This window comes from Aplidium turbinatum, chromosome 5, assembly GCF_918807975.1.
Source record: "Aplidium turbinatum chromosome 5, kaAplTurb1.1, whole genome shotgun sequence".
Lineage (NCBI taxonomy): Eukaryota > Metazoa > Chordata > Ascidiacea > Aplousobranchia > Polyclinidae > Aplidium > Aplidium turbinatum.
The window spans coordinates 9,371,449-9,394,019 of record NC_137476.1 but is presented as its reverse complement, the minus strand read 5'-3'; the positions used below and the strand labels follow the sequence as shown (position 1 = coordinate 9,394,019).

The 22,571-nt window shown below is 37.1% G+C and overlaps 3 protein-coding genes across 3 annotated transcripts in view; all 3 read left to right on the top strand.

The window, feature by feature from the left end:
• Nucleotides 1–22,571, top strand: part of LOC145770741 (uncharacterized) — a 251,215-nt gene that overhangs the window by 150,134 nt on the left and 78,510 nt on the right. The window lies entirely within an intron of this gene.
• LOC145770164 (RNA 3'-terminal phosphate cyclase-like protein) lies at nt 12,953–16,132 on the top strand. Its single transcript, XM_082581749.1, has one exon. The coding sequence runs from the start codon at nt 12,960–12,962 to the stop codon at nt 14,085–14,087; it is 1,128 nt and encodes a 375-aa protein (XP_082437875.1). The 5' UTR covers nt 12,953–12,959; the 3' UTR covers nt 14,088–16,132.
• LOC145770812 (ceramide synthase 2-like) lies at nt 16,271–17,285 on the top strand. The gene has a single exon (XM_082582538.1). It carries the CDS (start codon nt 16,301–16,303, stop codon nt 17,258–17,260), a length of 960 nt encoding a protein of 319 aa, XP_082438664.1. The 5' UTR covers nt 16,271–16,300; the 3' UTR covers nt 17,261–17,285.

The window sequence follows — 22,571 nt, the reverse complement described above, 5'->3', positions numbered from 1 at the left end:
GATAGGGACTGTAATCATGCAAACAACTGTCGTCAATGTCGGCCTAACAACGATAGGAAACACTTTTTTCTTCTGCATGATTTTTATGTGACGTCACGTGATTCTCTGGATGTTAGAAACGATTCCCCGCCCATTTAATATTATTGCTGTATCTCTGCTCCATTCTATTTTTTCATGCTTGAGTGACTCGGCCATGCATTTACAATTTTTGCTAGTTGATCTTTCTTTTACGTTTTGGCATGGACTGGAGTGGTCATTGTTTTATAAGTCTGGAGAACTGGAGATTTGGAGTGACTAAAGAATATGTAAGAATTCGGTAAGCAACTGTTTGTTTCGTTTTATTATTGTCGTTTTCAATACACCATTTCTTCTAATAAGTAAGGCCTGCACTTTATCCAGTCTAGGCAGAAAACGTTTTAGACACTGGATTCGGTTGGCAAAGATGATGTTTGTGCCAGAGTTCCTGTGCGTAATGTTAAGGTTGGAAATGTTAAAGCAGCCTTTAACCGCGTTACTGCTGCTCGTGTTTTGAATCCAATGACGGGTAAATCGAAGTTGGTGTATTGTCAGCATGATCCTGGTTTGCAGTTGACGTTTGTTTCGAGTGATTTGGTGTGCAAACTTGGCGTTAAACCGTATGATAAAGCGTCGTTTAAAATGGATACCCTGGCTGGTCAGAAACCTACTTCTGGTAACCTTGTTAAACTCAACATCCAGTCGTTAGAGACGGATGAACTATTTTGTGATATAACTTCGGTGGTTAACCCAGCTTGGGCTGACGATGTTAAAACTTTACCACGTAAGCAGGATTTAAGTGGTTTCCGTCATTTTCATGACGAGAATATGTTTCATTTGAATGATTATTTGATGTGGGCTAAAGAAGAGCGTGTTGGTGAAAATCGTAGTGAACCGCTTGCTTTACTCACTCCTTTCGGTTGGTTGGCTTGTGGTGGTAAGTCACCCTTAGATGAAAGCGTTGCTAACGTGTGCAGAGTGCAGACGTCTTCAGAGTCGGATGTCATCTCTGACTTTCAGCGTAAAATTGAGTCTCGTGGTATGGAAATAGCAGACCTGAATAAAGTCATTCAGGATTTGACATTGCAAAATGAAGCCTGTGAATTGTCTCGCAATGACATTTTGGCTAGAGAACTTGTTGAACCGAATATTGAATTGAAAGATGGTCGATTTGAGATACCTGTACCGTTGAAGGAAGATATTGATTTACCTAACAATTTTGTGTTGGCGTCAGATAGAGCTGCTGCTTTAAGGAAGAAGGTTTTAAAACAACCTGAACTTCGTGATTTTCTTACTGACACCATGAAAGATCTTAAATCTAATGGTTATATTGAGCGTGCTGGTGAAGCAGAAAATGTAAAGGGATTTGAGTGGTATTTACCACACTTTGTGACGTCACAATTAAAATAGCGCATTATTTACGATGGCAAGTCTGAATTTCGAGGAACTTGTGTTAATGATGTAATGTTTTCGTGTCCTGACTTGTTAAACCCTCTGGCAGATCTCTTGGCTAGATTTCGGCTTAGTAGATTTGGTTTTGTGGCCGATATGACTAAGTACTTTTTTCACATTTTGGACGCTTCAATACGCAAGCCCAATTTTATTGAACTGCTTACGTACACAGGCAGTGCCGTTCGGATCGTGAACGAACGCCCTTTGGTACCTTTGGGTGACGATCCTAGGGATTTTACTGTCATCACCCCTGCCTCACTGTTGACCCCATATTTAGACCCATACTGTGCTGTTGGGCAACCACATGATCGTGACCAACTAAGAAGGGATTATTGGTTCAATTTGTCACTTTCTCAGCAGTTTTGGAGTAAATGGATCGATTTTTACTTGCCAGGTCTTCAGGGCCGGAAAAAATGGCTAAAAATGGCCGAGAATTTGGAGCCTGGTCAACTTGTAGTGGTGGATTCTGTCCAAGACATTGGTAAACGTGGGAAGTATCAACTTGGAAGGGTGCATGAGGTGGTCCCACAAATTAGAAAAGGGAAGCCTGTGGTTCGCAGAGCTAAAGTTGCCGTCTGCAACTATGATGACAGTACGGGGGAAGTGAAAGTAGACTACGTATTGAGGGATATTTCGTGCCTCGCCCCCGTAAAGAACACCTATGTGTTAGGGTTTGAACCTGGTTCTGTTTGCGGTGGTCGACCCTTGTCTGAGCCCAGAACAGTCGGTTATTATCGCCACCATTGTATATAGCGTCATTTTAGCGTGTAGCCTACCTATGGACTATGGTACCAATTTTATGTATCGTCGCGTATTATTCTTATTGTTGTTCATTCTTTGCATGCCCTTTGTATTTGCGTATTAACTTAAACGTGAGTGATTCAAACAATTTGTGTATCGTGTGTTTTTATTTATTGGCTCAAAATTGTCCTGTAATTCTTTTTTAGTTATGCCATGTTAGACTGTCATAACTAGGGGCTGCTATGTTACGGACAATTTTCAAATCAAACGTCACATAGAACCGTTGTCTACTGAACCTGACGTCTTACGTCATGGACTGTTGCTAAAAATAAGCAAAGATTGCATCACCTTTGTCACACCTGTGAAACATTACATAATCGTTAAATCTTGAATTACGAGATATGGTGTAAGCCAAATTCAACAGGTGTTTGAATAGCTTCATAATGCTAATTTTTTATTTGTCACAGAAGCTGCTTACGTGCGTTTGAAATATTGCAATCTATTCTCGTCATTTTAAAATTGTTGCTTGAAAAGTTGGTCGCATATTTAACTGTTTTGCTTAGTGCTTGCCAGCTGGACGAAATTTCCGTCTTTATCTCAGTAATTTGTATTGTAGAGACAAGTTTTAGTGGCGTACGGTGTTGTGTCCTAATTTCGACGGCCTTGAGGTTATTTTTACAGAAATACAATTCTTGAATAGACGTTTTCAGAAGAGTGTTTCTTTCGGTCATTGCATACAGACGAACGGATCCGCGAATCTTATGTTACAATTTTCCCACGAAGAGATTATGGTTTACCGTTGTGACGCTGATGCCATGCCGCACTGGATTTCACTTTTGGCCACATAAACCGGCCTTGTATTCTGAATTATATATTTTAAATACAGGGAGGGGGAGCACAACACTATGTTTATTAACTGTTGTAATAAATAACTTTGCTACCGTCACTAGAATGTGGCCGTTAGATTGCGAAAAGTGAAAACATTGCGCAGTAGCATGGCTAAAGTTTACTTAAAGATGATTTTGCTGCATTTGCAACCTTGTAATTTGTACGCTTGCTCATTTTGTATTCGTTTTACAGTTGATAGGAATAAGCTTCTATATGATTCTATCCATATCTTATTTTAAAGTTCACAGTGTAGATTCTAACGATCTGTTTAAGCCTGATGCTGCGAGTTAGTTGTGGCAATATCGAATTACACGAGCTTTCGAAACACAGTTCCCTAGTCATGTGCTATGACGAATAGTTTTGAATTCAGTGAGTGGTTCTTTCATGTGGCTCTTTGGTTTAGCTTGAGGCTGCCGCTGCCGGCTGTTGAGTTTCTGTGCTGTTAGGCGCTATTGCTGTGAATTTTGTTGAATCAGTTGTTAGTAGATTAGGTGACGTAGTTCTTCCCTTTCGGCACGGTTGTTGATGTTGATGATCAAAGACCGAACTTATCTGAGCTAAGGTGTTCTTTGATGCGGGAGTGGAGTGGGCGGAAGTGCTGCCTATATAGCTTTCCCTGCATTTTTTGCATGTGATCTTGTAGACATAGTGTCGTCGTTCCGTAGTTGGCAGTTTGCAGCCGGTAAGGTTCGGATTTTTGTGTTTTTTTAAGTGCGTTTCGGAGGGTTCGTTTAAAGTATTGTATGTAGGCCTATATAAAAAGTATTGGGAAAATTATAAAACTTACGTTGCCAATAAGTAAAGAAAGTTCAATGAGCAAAAAAAGAAAACGTCTATATCATTACATTGGTAAGCAACTATTCATATTACACTATATTACACAGTTTAGTAGAAATGAATTAAATGAATTTTTCTGCCGTTATGTTTTTAATACGTTACAAAATTCCTACTAGCCTTTATTGAGCAGAAGCGGAAACATGCTCTTCAAATTTGGGTAGCCTTGTAAATGGTTACAAATTGATTATTTTAATTCTGTAGCAGTTTTTGTGCTTTTGCATTCAGTAGGCTATAGCCTATTACTAAATTATAATGGTGCGTTCGTCTGACTGTACACCCCAAATTGAAAAAAGCACGTTGCGTATTGCAGTGCTGATAAAAAAAAACGCATTTCATTTTCACATGCTTTTTCTTGAAGGGGCGGCAAAATCTGAATCCGCCCCGGGCGGCACATTCCCTAGCTACGCCACTATCTTGAATACAGAGAAAAAATATAGTTTTTACATGACAAATGTCATAACTTGAAAAAGATTTTTACTGAAACTGAATAATCAAAATGTATCTGAAAAAAACAGAGTAGTAGCCTATGTATGTATTTTTTTATTTAATCGTATCCTTGCTTTTGATTACTTTTTTTCTAAATTTGTACTGTCACACTGAGGGTTTCCAGTAATTTCTGAATTGCTGGTCTATTATGACATTACATTTCATTGATGCCTTTGAAGACCCTCAAAGCAAACGTTCAGGAAACTTAGTTTGGTTTGGTTTTTTAATCTTTATTCTCGGACTAACAAAGCCTTGATATCAATTCAATTTTCAATTCAATTCAATTTTATTTTTCTTGCTGGCGAGAACATGTAGAGAACGCTAATAAAGTAAACACACGGATTTTACACCAACAAAAGAAAAAGATGACAAAACCAAAAGGTTTAAAATACGCATCAATAAAACAGTGTTAGAGAAACATAATCTTAAAAATGCACAGCCACTAAGTTATTCCTGGTAGTTTCGCATACTTGCAGAGGCTATTGACGCATGGCCGGTTACCGAGATTGGGAGAGTGAAGTTTTCCCATTGTTGAAGCAGAGCTGGTTGAAGTGTTGTTGCCGGGGAATTATTCCATTCACTAAGTGCCTCTGAATGGAGAGCAGTCCTGAAACGCGTTGCTCAAGCGCACACCCCGAGAGTCGAACCAGCGCCGCGTGATCTTGAGCCGGGCGCGTAACCACTGAGCTAACTGGGCGGACTTTGTTACCTTTTGAATTTCTTTTTTGTCTAATTAAGTTTAAATCGCCCTTGCACTTGCAAGTGGTAATTGTCATTGTCGGACTATTATCACAAAAAAGATTTTAGCTTTTCTATCTCTCTTCTAGGTTTGGTGGCTGTACAATTATTTTAAGCTAGTGGTAGTTTAGCTAGTGGTAGTTTAGCTACGTGACAAGCTATGAATGAATGAAGCTAGTAGGCTCCGTATATTTTATCGATGTACCTTTGGTTTGGACATCTTTTCCTTTTGTTGGTGTCAAATTCTATGTTTACTTTGCCTTTCTGTATATGTTTGCGCCAGCAGCAAAAAATAAAATTGAATTGAATTGAATTAGATTGAATTGAATATGTCAGTGTCTTTTCAAAATTCAATTCAATTCAATTTATTTTTCTTTGTCAGAATGCAAAAGAAATGATATTGTAAAAAAGAAATACGGTAACAAAACCAACAAAAGGGAAAGGTGGCAAAACCTTAATGGTTTAAGACGTGCATGAAAGGATCTAATATTGTGGTATATGCATCAATAAAAATTAATATAGATAAGCACGGCCACCAAACCTGATAGCCTACTTTAAAATAAGTTGATGAATTAGTTAAGAATCAGCCGCCTCCTCGTTCCTGGAACAACTGGAGCGCCAATTCTCAAAGCAATGAGAACACGACTGAACCCAACAACATCACAGAAACAAATTAATATACACAGTTACACACACATATTAAAATTACGTAGGCTAACGGACTATCAAAACAAGGACTATTTACAAATTTCATACAGAAATAAAGTGTTTGCAGCAACGATATTAAGTAGCCTATATATTGCAGAGCAAATACATAATATGACAGCTCATTATCAAGATAAAATAGATAAAAAAGCTTTGGTTTTTAAATTAATTTCCTGCGCATGTAAGAGCATAAGAAACATGATGATATAGCAGCGTGTTTTCGGTATTTCTAATAAGAGTTGAATCATCTTTTATAGCGTCAATGAGGGATGGAGTGTTTTGGTATCGCCAATGAGAGGTGGAGATTCTTTGGTAGTGCCGATGAAGGATGTAGTGTTTGAGTTGTTTCAAGCATCTTTTCCAAACCAACCTAAATAATAATCTTACGAAAAGTCAAGCGATCCTCTGAACGAGCATAATAGCGTATAATAATCAGGGAGTAGTTAGATGCAAGCTGGTAGTAACTTAGTGATATATTCTTATCTGGCAAATATTAAATTATGCAATATGGTATAGTAGCTTATTCATGGAAGAGTAAAGATATAGCCTAGTTCTCCGCCTCGATGATAGCTCGGTTTGTCAAGCGCTTGACTTTGTAGCGATCTCTGATAAGCTATTGTGGTTCACAATTTTTTATAGGTTATTTTTCCTATAATATTTGCATTTTGAAGCTTGCCTGTTTGTGAGCGAAATGGACGTTTTTTGATAAATTGTTTTTTCTTTCAGTAGGCTACCCTATAGGCTACAGTAGCTTTCTCCAATGTTAATAACGATTATCAGAAGTAGCCTAACAGTAGTGCATCCTGGTGGATTGAGCAATTAGAGAAGCAATAAAACTCGTGGGCAGTGGCGGCTGGTGAGCTCTAGAAATGGGGGTGCTGCGTGTTCGCCGAAGGCGAATTCAACACAGGGGGGGCTGGGTGCCTCCCCCAGAAAATTTTAAAAAATCACATTTAATTAGGTGCATTCTGAGCGTATTTTCAGCTCTGAATTGTGATAAAAGTTTAAGATAAAACTGGCTTATTTAAGAGTTTCGCAAATGCGTAATATTTTGAAGGGGACGATCAACAAACAAATGTGAATAACACGTTCTAGCTATTGTGCCGTCACAGCATCTGAGCACGACAGTCGACAGGGTAATGTTACTCACTTGGTAAAACAATGTTAGTAGGCCTATTAGTAAAATAATAATATTCATTACATTAGCCTAACAGGCGGCAGGCCTGACTGGTCAGCCATAAACAACAGCTGCTAAGCTTAATACCACACAAGCGGGTTAGTCATGTGAACAACGTTTAAAAGGCCAAATTAAAAAATGCCAAACAAAATTTTTTGGGCAAAAAAACAACAAAAAAGGCCAAAAAACTGCCAAATTTTGAAAAATACCAAACAGGATTTTTTTCATGCCAAACAACATAAAAAATGCCAACCTGGCAACTCTGAATGTGCTGTTTGAAACGCAGCACTAGCGTTTGCTATTCGTTTGTACAGGCAACTCAAGAAAACACGCGGCTCTTTGACGTCACGATCGAGTGTTTGTTTTATTTTAACCTTGCGCAAAATATTTCACAGCACGCAGAGTTGCCAAATATAATTTACACAGTCAGCAATTCTGTGAACAGAAAACATAAACTACATTTTGGGCTGAAGAAACGCTAAGATATTTGAGAAACGTTTCGTAAAAATTTTGTGGGAGTGCTGCAGCACCGCAGCACACACTAGCGAGCCGCCCCTGCTCGTGGGGGTTAGAGCGTACCGAAGGCACGCTTATTCTAGGGGAGTCCGGGGGCATGAGCCTCCTCCGGAAAAACTACACTCAAATAACGGATTATAGTGCTTTGTGGAAATACTTTTAGGGTATTATTTGTATGAAATTGATGAGCAGATAAACAGCTATTAACTTATTAAAAGTAGCTCTTACACACGCACGAGTAAAAGCTGCGTGTTAATTCGAGTTTTAATTCGAGTTCAGGTAAAGAAATTACGAAATCGTTTTATTGAAAAATATCATGTCCTTTTATCAATTTTGACAGGAGAAGCAATGCTTTCCCTGCTTCCATTGAGGATACGCCCTTGAGAAGTAGGCTAACTCAGAAAAACGTTATGTCATATCGTGAATTCACTAACCACTACTTGTAAAATTGCGTCAGTTTCAAGTTGCTGTGATGCAACAATAATTCGACATCTCCTCAGCTCACCCTATGACGAAATCCTACCATGAGTTCACACTTGTTGTTCTAGAATCGTAAATAGCCTAATTGTTGAAATTTAGTAATTTTAAAAATTGCACTGTGAAAGCTTACATTGTGTGCACGTTTTGAATCTTTGTGGTTTTGAAACTTTTTCTTTTTGTTAATATTGTACTTGGGTTCTATTTTAACTGAATCATATATTTTAAAGTAAAAGTAAATTAATAGACTAATTCTTCATGATTGAGAATGAAACTAAAGCCATAGTGGCTCTGATGAAACTAAGCTGAAAATAATTTTTAATACAGTATGAATACTGTATTTTTAGCAAAACGAATCAGTCAATTAGTCGCTCTAGCGAATTTAAAGAGCAACCTGAAAAGAGATTGTTCAGGTGCGGGATGTTCTGTTGTCGGTCGGTTTCCTTCGATTTGAATACTTTCTTAACCACGCAGGCTGATGCAGCCCATGCTTATTATAGCGAAAGATGCGTACCAGTCTAGACATAGCAGGGGGTTAGAACAGTGGTCAAAAAACTTTTGCCCGCTGGCTATTATTGTTCAACTTTTTATGAAAAACGTACATTATTTTGGACCTTGTAGGCCTACTGGTAAATCTGTGGCATAGCCTTCCGTACCGTAGTAATTCACATTAAGCATAGTATCTTATAAATTGTATCATTTCAACAATTGCACATGACTGTTTTAAGCCATTGGATTAAGTTTTTTGTAGCTTACTGATTTAGCTCCAGTCTGTGAATGGACAGTTAGTTGCTAGCACAGTACCATAGTGGTCTCAGTGGTAAGTTGTAAGTGCCAGCTGGGTAATGGGTCATTCCTAGCCAAATTTTCCTGGACCCTCCAGTTTGACTCTCTCCAACTTTGCTGAAAATCAGACAAAAGGTTGTATAGCATGATTGTGCTAAAAATTGAAAAGTTTAGCTCAAAATGTATTGTACAATTGAAATTATAGCATTTTTAAATTGGGTACACCCCTGCGCTGATGAGCGCTTGGTCATTTTCAGCCATTTTTAAACAAACATGTATATCTCTCATGCAAATTTAATCTACTCCATTTCTGGAAAAATGAGACACTTTTATATCCAGTTTCAAAATTATATTGTTTGTAAGCATTTTGAAAATATGGAGGCCCAAAGTGCCCCCATTTTGATGCGAAAATTTTGGACCATATTGAAAAAGCTGTAGCTTCCATAGGAAACATAGCATTGCTCTCAAATTTATCCTGGAGGTCCTCTTTTACTGGATTACAACCACATTGAATTTGGAAGGAAACACTGCTTTCATTAAAAAGTTATTTCACATCAAAATATAGACCAGCAGCAAATTTTGCAAAAAATGTATTAAAATAATAAAATATATACATCTTGTGGTAAAAAAATGACCTCGTCAGACGATGTTTAAAAAAAAAAATTTTTTTTCATCTCAAAAAGCCTTTTATAAGGAAGTCATCTTCTGAGTTTCAACTTTGTTCCGTAACTATTAGGGGGTAAGATGCAGTCATTTTGAACCCCTCTTAATACCCATTTCAAGTAATAAAACAGAACAATTTTAAACATTCACTTTTTAGTTTTTCAATTACGCTTGATATGACATGACTGAAAGAATTAAAGTTGTAATATCTTTGACGTATGATCAAGTTTACTGCTTTTGTATCTTCTTACAGTACCGTAATAACTAATGTACCTGTATGATACTATGCAAATTGCAAGGCCGTGTCAAGGCAGGCCGTGTCAAGGCAGCCCCATACCCCCCATCAGAGACTTCCCCCAACTCGAGAGGCCCCACTAGAACATAAACACAACAAAAATAAACAAATTTGTTTAAAATATTCCAAAATTGTTCAAGAACCTTGGGCTAACCCTATCAATACCCAATTTTTTCTCTGACATCTGTTTGATTTACCCATTTTCACCCATGTAAGCAATGGATTCAAACCAGTGGCACAAAACGTATCGACATGAAGCTTTCAGTCAGTCATTTTATAGACCTGTTAGTGGAAAAGTTTGATCTTCTACGTCGTCATCATTTTCTTGCCAAGTCACAATCAGCATTTCTTCAATTAACCAAGGAAGCACTTGTCTTGCAGATGATACCATCATAGTTCTCTTGGATTTTGCTGAAAATTACAGTTTTGTGTTACAAGACGCAATCCAGGGCTATCATTGGGAAAATAGCCAGGCAACCCTCCATCCTTTTTGCTGCTATTACAGAGACGAAGTAATTCTCAAATGCTTAAATTTCTGCATTATTTCGGATTGCATGAGGCTGAGGCATGACGCCAACACAGTGCATGCTTTCACTTGTAAAGTAATGAGCAATGAGCTGCATCAAAGAAAAGTTAAGTGCTGTTTTTTTTTTCAGTGATGGAAAATTTTGTATTTCAGTGATGGAGCACCCAGTCAACACAAAAATTTTGTCAACTTATGCTATCACAAATCTGAGCATGGCCTCCAAACTCAATGGCATTTCTTCATGAGCCATGGCAAGTCGCTTTGCGATAGATTAGGAGGGATCACAAAGCAGTTTGTAGCAACAACAAGCCTTCAAGCTACAGAAAACAATCAGATCTTAACTCCTATACAAATGTTCCAGTGGGCTGATAAAAATATTGCTGGCATAAATTTCTTTTACATGACGGATGAAGAAGTTTCGGAGCTGGTATACAAGTCCCCCCCCCCACTTGGTAACTCATGACAAAAACAGGACTCAACCAAACATATGGGGTGAAACTACTTCACCTTTGTTTTACTGTTTACACACTTCAATCCACATGTTTTGGTCAATACCTTTTTGTCATGAGTTGCCAAAAGGGGGGGACTTGTATACCAGCTCCAAAGTTTCAAATAATCCAGAAGCTTATCAATTGAAACAGCAATATTCGAGCTGTGTAACTATTTCATCACAACATCTCATCACTGCTTCATCCCTTTATCTACATCCAGATTGATAAAGAAAAGGCTTTCCTCCGATGATGAAGGAGCTCAGATGAAGCTTCATAAAGATAGCCTAAAGCCCTTTTATAATCTGAAATAGATAGGCTACTATATCAGTGCTCTTCAACATTCTTGTCATTGTGGAATCCCTGATCTACTTTTGTATTTGGCAAGGAACGCTCAATAACAAAATGCTAATGCATTAGCGTGCTTGTTAAATGCATGACAATAGGCTAAACTAGTGGCGCAACAACTGCTATCAGCGTTTCTTTTTCAGCTATTCACTGCACTCAACCTCTTGTTTAACTAACCGGCCTACGGGAGTGTGTACTGTGAATGCAGAATGACGATTTAGAAATTCAGAATGACACAGCAGCATAGGCTAGAATTATTTGATTTTCTTATTACTGGTCAACCAAAGTGTTCTCCAGAAACTTATGTTATGCATCAACATTTGAAACTACCAATTTTTTTGCCAAAACCTGTATATATCACTTCTTTTAGACCAAAAGGCTACTGAGTACAGTATTGATATTTTGCTTGCACAAACCTATTTGAAATATTTAGGTTTTATATATCATATTTGATCAGGCATAATTAAAGTCCATTAAATTCAAAATTATTAACCATGTTATGGAATCATAGTCGGATGCAACCTATTTCGTCCCCTGAACACTTCGTCCCCTGAAAAGATCGAGAGAAAAAATAAAACAAAGTCGAAGTTGTTGATCGGCAATTTCAATCTCCGATCAACCGGAGTTTCCACAAACATTTAAAAATTTTCCCCTTGAATTAATCATTGAATTTTTATGGGCCACCACAAAATAAGTGTCACTTTTTCTTTGTAATTTTGTCTAGAAATGTTAGTTGGAAGTGAATTAGATCATTCCAGTGTGGCAGCTAGTGATCATTTGTAATGCAGGTGCTACCGCTACAATCTTAATTTGATAACCCTAAGCCAAACGTGAGGTTCGGTCTGTTTTTTGCTCAGTCATTGACTGATTTTTTAGCAAAATGTCCAAAAAAAATATAGTCAATTCGGTCAAATTGACCGAAAAAAAAAAAATATATATAGTCAATTTGGTCAAAATGTTCACGACAACGTTTCTCAGCGAAGCTTAATGTTGTAGCTAGTCAGAAAGTGCAAATCTTGGTTTGTATATCAGCTTTAGGGAACGTTCAAATATTACGTAACGCTTTTTTTCCGAATTTTTGACCCCCCCCTCCCCCATGTAACGCCAACGTAACGCTTTTTTCAATCCCCCCTCCCCCATGTAACGCTTTTTCACTACAAATTCAGCACAAAAAACTACCATTCCGTACTCGAAAGCGTTTTGTAACGTTTTGCTTGAACCCCCCTCCCCCCCGATGTGACGCTAACGTAACGCTTTGCATAAACCCCCCCTCTCCCTCGAAAGCGTTACGTAATATTTGAACGTTCCCTTACTTGAAAGGAAATGTTTTCATCAGAAAAAATGGCTGAATTTTTTCAAGTCATTTCGGACAAATGACCGAAAAGTCTCACCCCAGGGTTCGGTTTATCAAAATTACTTGAAATTAGAAGTGGGTTACTTGAAGTTAAATCTCGTTTTTTTTTTGCATATTTTGTTACATAAGTTATCATGAAGGTGAAAAAGCACTACTGTGCTTACAACACCATCATTCTTATTATTATTATTATTGAAATTTGGATGTTTGCATGCCGTTTAAAATCTCTTAAGGTTACTTGAGTTTCAATCAGGAACCCAAGAAAAAAAGGTAACTTTGCAACGAAGTGAAATAGCCTATTGAAATAAACCTAAACTTGTATATATGTATGTTTGTATGTTGGTCTTTTGAATAGTAATTCCTTCTACGATTATGAAAACATAGGTTAAAAATCAACAGGTTTTGATCAATTGCTGTTTTTAGGCTTGCTTAAATATAAAAGCTTAGATTACTGTAGCTATCTTAAAATGGCAGGGAATCCTCTGGTATTTGAAGGAAGTAATTTTTTTAGACAACGCTTGATATTGTCTACTTTAAGTGGTCGTTCGGTTAGAATAAAGAAAATTCGACACAAAGATGAAAACCCAGGTTTGCAGGAATTTGAAGCAAATTTACTGAAATTATTAGACGAAGTGTCAAATGGAACAAAAATAGTCATCAGTGTCACTGGAACAACCTTACTGTATGAACCAGGAATTTTAACGGGAGGAACATTTCATCACAATTGCAACAATGATAGAGCAATTAGTTATTATTTGGAAGTGTTGTTATGTTTGGCCCCCTTTTGTAAAGTTCCTATGAAAGCCATTTTGTGTGGAGTAACAAACTCATCTTCAGAATCTTCGGTTGATTTTATAAAAGAAACAAGTCTTCCGTTAATGAGAAAATTTGGAATAATAAGTGGATTAGATATTACAATAAACAAACGAGGAGTTTTCCCCGGCGGTGGAGGCGAGATTTTATTCACTTGCTCAATCAGCAGAAAAATAAAGCAAGTCAAATTCACAGAGCCTGGAAAAATTAAAAGGATTAGAGGCATGGCTTATGCTTGCCGAGTGTCTCCTCAGATACCCAATAGACTTGTTGAATCTGCACGAGGTGTGCTCAATAGTTTCATACCTGACATTTACATATACACTGATCATAGAAAAGGCGCTCAATCTGGAAAGTCTCCAGGATTTGGTTTATGTCTTTATGCAGAGACAACTGATGGGCGCATTCTTGCTGCAGAAGCATCCCCTCAATTAGAAGGATTCAAAAAGGACCTTCTTGTTCCAGAAGATGTTGGTAAACTGGCTGCTAATTATTTGATGGAAGAAATTTACAATGGTGGTTGTGTTGATTCTTGTAACCAATATTTAGCTTTGCTTTTTATGGCACTGGGTGATCAAGACGTTGGAAAGATGTTGATTGGGGAATTGACGCCTTACACTATTCAATTTTTACGTCATTTAAAAGATTTTTTTGATGTTATGTTTAAATTTGAAACAGTAACGCCTGATCCAGATGAAGCTGGTGGCAGAGTTGGTGGTTCTAAAGTTTTACTCACTTGCGTTGGAGTTGCATATTCTAACATCAGTAAAACTACCCGATAAAAAGTCAAGTTTGCAGCTACCTGACTATTTATTATTGTTGAACTACCAGCCATGGAATTGTGGCACTGTAAAACTTAAAATGTCAATGTGACTATTGTTATCTGAATGTATGTAAACAACTGCAAAGTATTTTTCATGACTGTTTTTGCTATTGAAAATATTTTCTGCTGAATGTGAACAATTTTACAATTAGTTTGTTGCATTTTTACTTTAGAAAAATTGACAAAATAGGTGAAATTGTGACAAAACGTTATGATTTTTAACAGTGACTGTAAGTGTGAACTTCTATTTCATTTAAAATAGTTGTAAATTTCTAAAAGCAAACATAATTATAGACATTTCATGATGACAGTATGTTTGTAGGAAACCAGGATCAAAACTTATCCTTACCTTTGTTACGACCAATCCAGTAAGCTTAATTCTAATCAAACTACCGTATTTATTTAATTACAACTCACTCATGTGTACTGTAGTGTAAAGCTTACAACCCCAAATCTGTTTCAAACGTGGTTCAAGATTTTTTCCAACTCTCATTTCCAAATATGATCTTGGTATGTAAAACCTTTCACAACTTTTCTCATGATCACGTTTACCAAACAGCTTTTCCCATCGTTCTAAACACATCCTGATCACTGATCAGTATCCTATGAACGTGAAGTGTATTTGTAAGGGTATGCCACACTGCACTGCTAATGCAAACCAAGATGTGGTGCGTGGTGGTGCGATATGATGTGCTTTAAAACTTAATATGATGAATTGGCTTTTTTATGAAGAGTGGTAAAAATGATTTGGCGTACGCCGTACATGCAGGTTTGAGTTACAGAGAGTTTATATAATATATATATTTGAATACCCAGACACATAAAATAAGTAACAATAAAAGGTTTAACAGTACAATACTTATTACTTATTTATGAACAAAATGGTTGTGTAGTGGACAAACTTTGTGTGATTACTTACAATAATTTTCTTCGTTTTTGATGCTTGGGATTGGGTTAATGTAGGATGTATTGTATTTCTGCAACTATGTTTTTTGCTTGTGCCTCTATTCATCATCATAATCCATTGTCGGTTTGTTCCCCACTAGTGGGGATGGCCGATTGTTTCCGCGCAGCAATTGTTTTAATTCCTTTTCTCCATTTCACCCTGTCCCTTGCATCTTCCTCCTTCAGTCCGACTTTTTTAAATTCATCCTTCACTTGTTGTTTCCACGTTCTTCTTGGACGACCGCGTTTCCTCTTCCCATCCACCTTTAGATCTAGTACCTTTCTAAGAAAACTTCCTTCCTCCCTCCTTATCACATGTCCATACCATCTTACTCCATTTGCCCTTGCCAGTTGGTCTATGGTCTCTCTCATCTCTAGCATATCCAACGATTCTTCAGTCCTTTTTTCCCTTCTCGTTTTCACCCCACACATTGCTCTCACCATTGACCTTTCCGTTCTTCTCAGGATTGCCAGTTCACTCTCTCTCAATACCCATGTCTTGCTACCATATAGCATTGCAGGCCGCACACAGCTCCGATATACTTTTCCTTTCATCCTTAATGAAAATTTTCTGCCATGCAACATTTCCCCACATTCCATTTATCCGATCACCCAGATAACAGAAGTCTGTCACTGTTTCGATGCCATGGCAGAACTCATCATTATGGCCTTCTATTATAAATATATTACAACTGCCATAGTGCCATACCAATTAGAGTTGATTGCAATTAGACTGTTGCTTTAATGCTTCAAATAAAATTTGGTTGAAAGGGACATAAGCTTAATTTGTTGCAATAAAAAAATGTTTACGGCAATCCATGTCATGTTAACACTGCCAAATGTTTTCATTTTTTAGTTTAAATGATCATGTATATCATTACTTTGGACTTAACGCTTATTAATATAGTCTAACTGCATTAATTTTCACTGAGCAGATATACTGCTTAAGAAAACAATGCTTGCATTGCGCATTTTTTTTTCCTATCCCTTTTGCTGCTAAAGCTATCATTTGACAGTGTAGAAAAAACGTGTCCGTATGTATCATGTTTGTTTTTCAGATTGTTTTATAAAATTAACATCAAATAGGCAGGAATCTGAGTTATGGTGGACATACAAGCTTTCTCTGATTGGTTCTGGTCTGACTATTTCTGGCTACCGAAGGGAATTTCTTTCAAAGATTTGCAAGATAAACCTGGATTCCACTATGCCAAAGCTCGGGATTTACCAATGATGTTTGTCTATGCTTTAGGTATACATGTCGTTCGACGCATTTTTGAAGGGATTGCAACCAAACCACTGGCTGATAGATTAAATTTGAAGCACAAACGAAACCACCCTGAAGAAAATAAGTTTTTAGAAAATTCTTTCAAAAAGGAAAGAGAGCCAAGTCGAGATGCTATCAAATCTCTGGCAAAAGAAGTTGGGTGGACAACAAACAAAGTTGACAATTGGTTCAGAAGACGAAGAAACAAGGATAGGCCGAGTTTATACCAAAAGTTGGCTGAAGCCAGCTGGAGAGGATTTTATTACACTTTTTTGTTTACGTTCGGAATGTGTTCATTAGTACAAGCACCATGGTTTTGGGACACAATTTACTGTTGGGTGGACTACCCTCGGCAAACACTGTGGGCTTCTGTATATTACTACTACATGCTAGAAGGAGGTTTTTATCTGTCACTTTTGTTTTCCCTCTTGTTCATGGGTGATGTGAGAAGAAAAGATTTCACGGAGCAGCTGATACACCATATGGCAACAATATTTTTGATAGTATTTTCATACGTCGCAAATTTCGTTCGAGTTGGTGTGCTAGTTATGGCCATTCATGATATATCAGATGTTGTTTTGGAAATTGCGAAATGCTTCGTTTACGCACAGAGTAAAACCATAGCGAATCATCTGTTCAATCTATTTGCTGTCGTTTTTATTATATCTAGGATTTTCATGTTTCCTTATTTCATTCTACATACCACATGGGTTAAAAGCATGTGGCTTTTCAAGCCATATCCCGGTTACTACTTCTTCAATGCCTTGCTATTCGTTTTGCAGCTGCTTCACATATTTTGGGCAGTGACTATCCTAAAGATGGCTTACATAGTGATAAAAAATGGAGGTATTGAAAAGGATGAAAGAAGTGACGCCGAAGAGATAACTGATGGTGATGAAGATGCATCTAAGAAGAGTCGATGAAGTGCTGATTTACTCAAATCATGTTGCTTTTTACAATGAAATTATATTTGATTGTGTTTTTGTGTATATATTAAATGTATATCAGCTAGACTTGTATCACATATATACTGTACATTTTTTTCTAAATCACCAACACATTATCTGAGTTGTTTTTCTGTTCTAACAAGATGACCTTCGTAGTGCTTTGGTAGTGAAGCGATTGTTAAAATAATGTAGCTTTGGCTTAATGAAATCTCAAACATATTGCATTTCTTGTTCATGCTCATTATCTTTATTTTGTCTTTAACATGCCAGTATGCAGATGGATATATTTTAGATACAGAAAACTCGTTCATATTATGAAGATCTTAGTGACAACCGTTCAGAAAAGTATTAAAAGTGACACGCTCTGAAAATGAAAACGATCGTTCTTGACCAAGATTGACTTGTTGATTAATGTCGTTTAGAGTTACGGCTAGCTATACCACAAAAGACCTAATTTTGTTTTCTTGATCTTTTCAAAAGTAAAAACTGTAGTGTTTGCTGTACAGTAGTAAGTAGGCCTAGTTGTTGTAACAAAAACTGTAGTAACAGTTCGGAAAACTTGTTGCAGTTGTTTTGGCGTGACAATACTGCAAACAAAAATGGTAAAACTTCACGCACAACTAGCACCAATAGAGCACTGCATGCAGCCGGAGCTCTGCAAACCCAAACAAACCTCAACACTATAATGCAAAACAGTCAATCTACCGTATGTAATTAAACGAAATTTGAATTAAACGGAATTTGAATTAAACGGAACGTAATTAAACGGAACGTGATTAAACGGAACGTAATTAAACGGAACGTGATTAAACAGAAACGTCAAACGTTTAAGACGTAAATTTCAATTTGTGTTTATCAGAGGTCTTAGAATATACTGATGTATCCTAAAACCAAGACTAAAAAGTTGGCTTTGAAAAAAAAGCTGATTAACCCTTCTACAGATTCACTAAAAATTGATGTGGTATATAATTCAAACTGGTATATAATTAAATTGATGATTTTTACTCAAATTTAAATGATATACAGTACGGTATAATAAAACTAAAACAACTGCAACAAGTTTCCGAACTGTAAGTAACCTCAACAAACACTGCAGCTTTTTACTTTTGAAAAGATCAAGAAAACAAAAGTAGGCCTTTTAGAAATTGCTAACAGAATGTGAAATAGCTAGTCGTAGCTCTAAAGGCCATGGTTGATTTCAAAAATTGCTAAGCTGAAGTGTGATTGGTTCAAGTTTTTAGGATGCGGCCGATTCATTTTCATTTTGAACGTTATCGTTCTGAAAACCTGTGAAACAAAGGCGCAATTACTAATCTAAGCATCTAATTTCCCGATAGAGGCGCAACCATTATGTACATTATGTGGTAGAGAGGTCATGTTTCTTACTTGTAATTACCAGGGTTTTATTTTAAATATCACCACCATAGTTCTGTTTCATTTACGATGTATTAAAGTATTGACAGAAAACAAGAACACACACGAACATTTATCAATAGGTAACTGGTGTAACTATAATCTTGCGCAGTAGTTGTTAGAATAAAGGATTAAATTACCTACAAGGCTTTTCAGACAAAATTAGGTAATGTATTGCATGAGAACACAGCCATTAGTTTTTGAAGGGGGCTTTTTTGTTTTTATTTTGAATACGATTGAAAATGCTTTCTATAAAGCCCAAGGTTATTCCGTTTCAAAAAATGACATTTATATTTGCGTCGTTTTTCTTTAAAATAAAAGGTTGTTCTCACTGCTCATCACAATTTGGTAAATAAACTTAATTCCAGAGCAGGCAGTGAATTTTCTGTAACGTATGGCAACAAACGTTGTATATGCCTCTAGAAAAAAAAGCGTTTCAACACCATAAAAGCGTGTTTCTAACCGCTTTTATGCATTCAGTGGTTTTGCTGTTAGTAAATTGCTCTCAGCACTATAGTTTGGTTGACTACAAATTTTCTATCATATTATCTTCACTAGTTGCTTTGGCTTTTGTTGAAACGTTTTTGTTTTGTTATGCTTTTGGCGAAATTTGTTTACCATAATGAAAATCTCTGGCACGATTATACCGTTTTCACGGGAAACAGCAGCGGACCTGCTTTTCCCAACCTCGTGTAGTTTTATACAACCAGAAATTCACTCCATTTTTACATTTTGTAACGCCTGCAGGCGATTTGCTGGCTTGGGACCTGGTCGTTACCCAATCACTTCCAAGTACATTTTTCAGCTGTGATTCCAATGGTTTATCACATTTATCAACTGCTTGAGTTTTATAGGTTTCATATCTAGATCACTGCATGCCCACACGGAACATAGAAAATGTTTCCACTTCAAATAAAACGATCTGCTAACACACCTTTGATAAATAAACGAAAAGCCTCAATTTATCTGGCTAGTGAGAAAACCCCATGCCGCCAATCCACCTACACAAAATTAACCAATTTCTGATTTGGTTGCCGAGAAGTTTTCAGTCAGTTGATTTGCAAACTTCATCTTTTGTTTAATCAAGGTTGTGGTGCTTCAAAAATGGGCCCCCCTATTCCTTATGCTGGGTTTCAATCCGAATAAGTGTGGTATGTCTTGTCTTTCTGAACAATCGTTCGATTTTGGCACTGTATAAAAATAACAATTTTTGCAAGATAATCGTTTCTCCACACCGTAGTGTACTAAATAACAGGGCTGTTCTTTTTTGCCTACCTAAAGTTAAAGTTTACTTAATTGTTATTCGGTTACCTATCTTATCACAAAAACTAGAACCAATCAGCTATTATCGGCGACTTTTTCGGACTCAACAAGTTTTAGTTTGTCTCAAAACGATTATTTTTATTTTGGGTGTACAACTGTATACGCTAGATTTTAGTGTTTTTTTTTGGAAACCCGCTAAAATTGATGTCTTTACTCATTGTTGTTTGCCCAATTCTAGAACATACAAGTTTGCAAACTATTCGCGTTCAATCTGCAATGATGAAACTTTTGTGTTGAATTGCATTCGTTGAACAGTCACATGACAGTTCGGTAGTGGGTGAAGGTCGGTCAGTGTGTCATGTAAGAATCCTCTATCAGTGTGTCATGAACCCAACCGCTCATTTTAAATCTTTTCAACGTCGCTGGACGTTGAAAAAGAGTAAAAAGAGAATATTTTGCTGATAGGGAATAAGTGACTCATCGATTTCACTTCAGTGATCCACTTTTTGAATATCACACAATGTAAACCAAAACTAGTGGAGAAGATGTATCGAGTTTTTGATTGACATGTTCTTAAACCTATGACCCACTTTTGTTTCTTTGCAGATTAAGGTCCTAACCGTGACCCATTCGATTGAGAACGTTCACAGTCCCTGACGCATGTCCAGTCCACAATAATACATGACACTTCTGTGCATTCGTGTGACCTAGTTGTTGAGCATGAAGGCCTTAGTTATCGAGTGATTCTTTCTATAAAATAACGTTAATGCTACCTGCAATCAAGTATACTTAGCAGTGCCTGCAACGATTGTATTAATTGGAATCATCTGTTTGTTTTTTTGTATGAGTGGAATGTTTCCTATACACCCTGACGACTTGGTTGGCTGTACTTCAATAGTTTGTTTCAGTATCGGTATCAAGCTGATCATTATATCTCGTTCAAATTAATTTTTATTGTGCATGTGTTTTTGACAATATCTATGTTTTAAGTGTATAATCAAATGTTTATTGTGAGGAGTTATCCTCGAAAAATTTGTTAGATTTAGGCAACTGCTTGTGTGAAGCACGAAACCTTAGTTTGTGACATGCACGCTGTGATATCCCAAACAGTAAATCGGTCGTCTTTTACATTGATTCCCTGGATTCAACGTCTGCTAAAAAATGACTGATTTATTGTCTGGAATGTTTATCAAATTTATTTTTGTGAATAAAAATCAACTGCTCTTTTTTTCCACTCCATGTAATTTAGTGTCAATTTGTGCCGGCATAGTTTCCTTTATTCAGTGAAGGTCTTGTTCTATTCTCTTAACTTTTGTGGTAAAACTGTCTTATTTTTCTGTGCAGCACATGTAATCAAATTCAACAGCTATCGACTCACCTAAGAGCATTTGAGATATCGTTGACAAAGCTTTGCATTGGTCAGTAATTCCCAACAAGAGCAACGATACAGCTTTTTACATGAATCAACTCTCTAAAGGTTTTGCAAAATTTCGTGCCGTATACTCACTGGCATGCTCACATGTAGAATACGAGAATACGCGTACTACGTACAATCGTACATGCACGTTGACTCGTTGAGTGAGGTGTCGACTTTTAAAATTGAAGTGTGTTGATTCGTTGGCCTGAGGAGTTTCATAGCTTTTCTAACGTTCCGTGCACGCGCATCCTCAATTGCGTAATGGAATCGTATGTGAAAGGTAATTAAGTTTAAAGCTTTGATAGTATTGTTTTGCAACACCACTTTTTCTTGAGGAATGGTATACCACGGAATGGCCCGTTTCGGTGAGTCCGATTCGGTGAGTCCGATCCCTTAACGGAAGATTTTTTTAATTTTTTTTTTAAATTATCGGGTACCGTAGCCTAATTATCATTGCCGTTTTAGGGTTAGGGGTTTGGGGTTAGGGTTAAAAGTTAGGAACTCACCGAATAGTAGCAGACCCGGAATACCAACGTTATGTGCCGAACATGTTTTATACAGTAGCAATGGTGAATTTGCTTGTTATGTTATTGTGCAGCTGTGGTGCGACATCTGTTTCAATACATTAATTTTCAGGTCATACGTTGCAAATTATCAATTTTTGCTATTGTACGTCATCACTTAGCAATTCATAATCAAAACTATTCCTGAAAAGTCCTTATTTTTGGTGTTACCCTGTCTTCGCAGTTTTGTTGTAACTGAAAACATCTGTTGCACTAAAAATAAAAAAGGTTAGTCACACAGTGTTTATTGTGAGCCAGTTGTTTGTGTTTCATCAAGTGTGCATACCAAGTTGCTTCTCTGATCTATTGCGTCATCCAAAAGGGAAAACTCTTTTGGTTTGTTGGATTTGAGTGTACTCGTTACTTTACAGCCGTCCCCCCATTGTTGCATGGCCGATATGTTTTGTTTGTGGCTGGTTATTTCGACTAAACTTTTTTAAAGTGAACTTTTTAGGTTATAGCCTACGTCTGTGTTTGTTGCAAATTGGACTTTGACCCAGACAGCAAAATCCGCCATTTTCACATTGCATCAACGTTTGCAGACGCAGACTGCACAATCAATGTAAAAATAACGGATTTTGCTGTCAGTTGATGTGGTTAAGAATTTAACCCAAATCGCAATGTTTGAAAC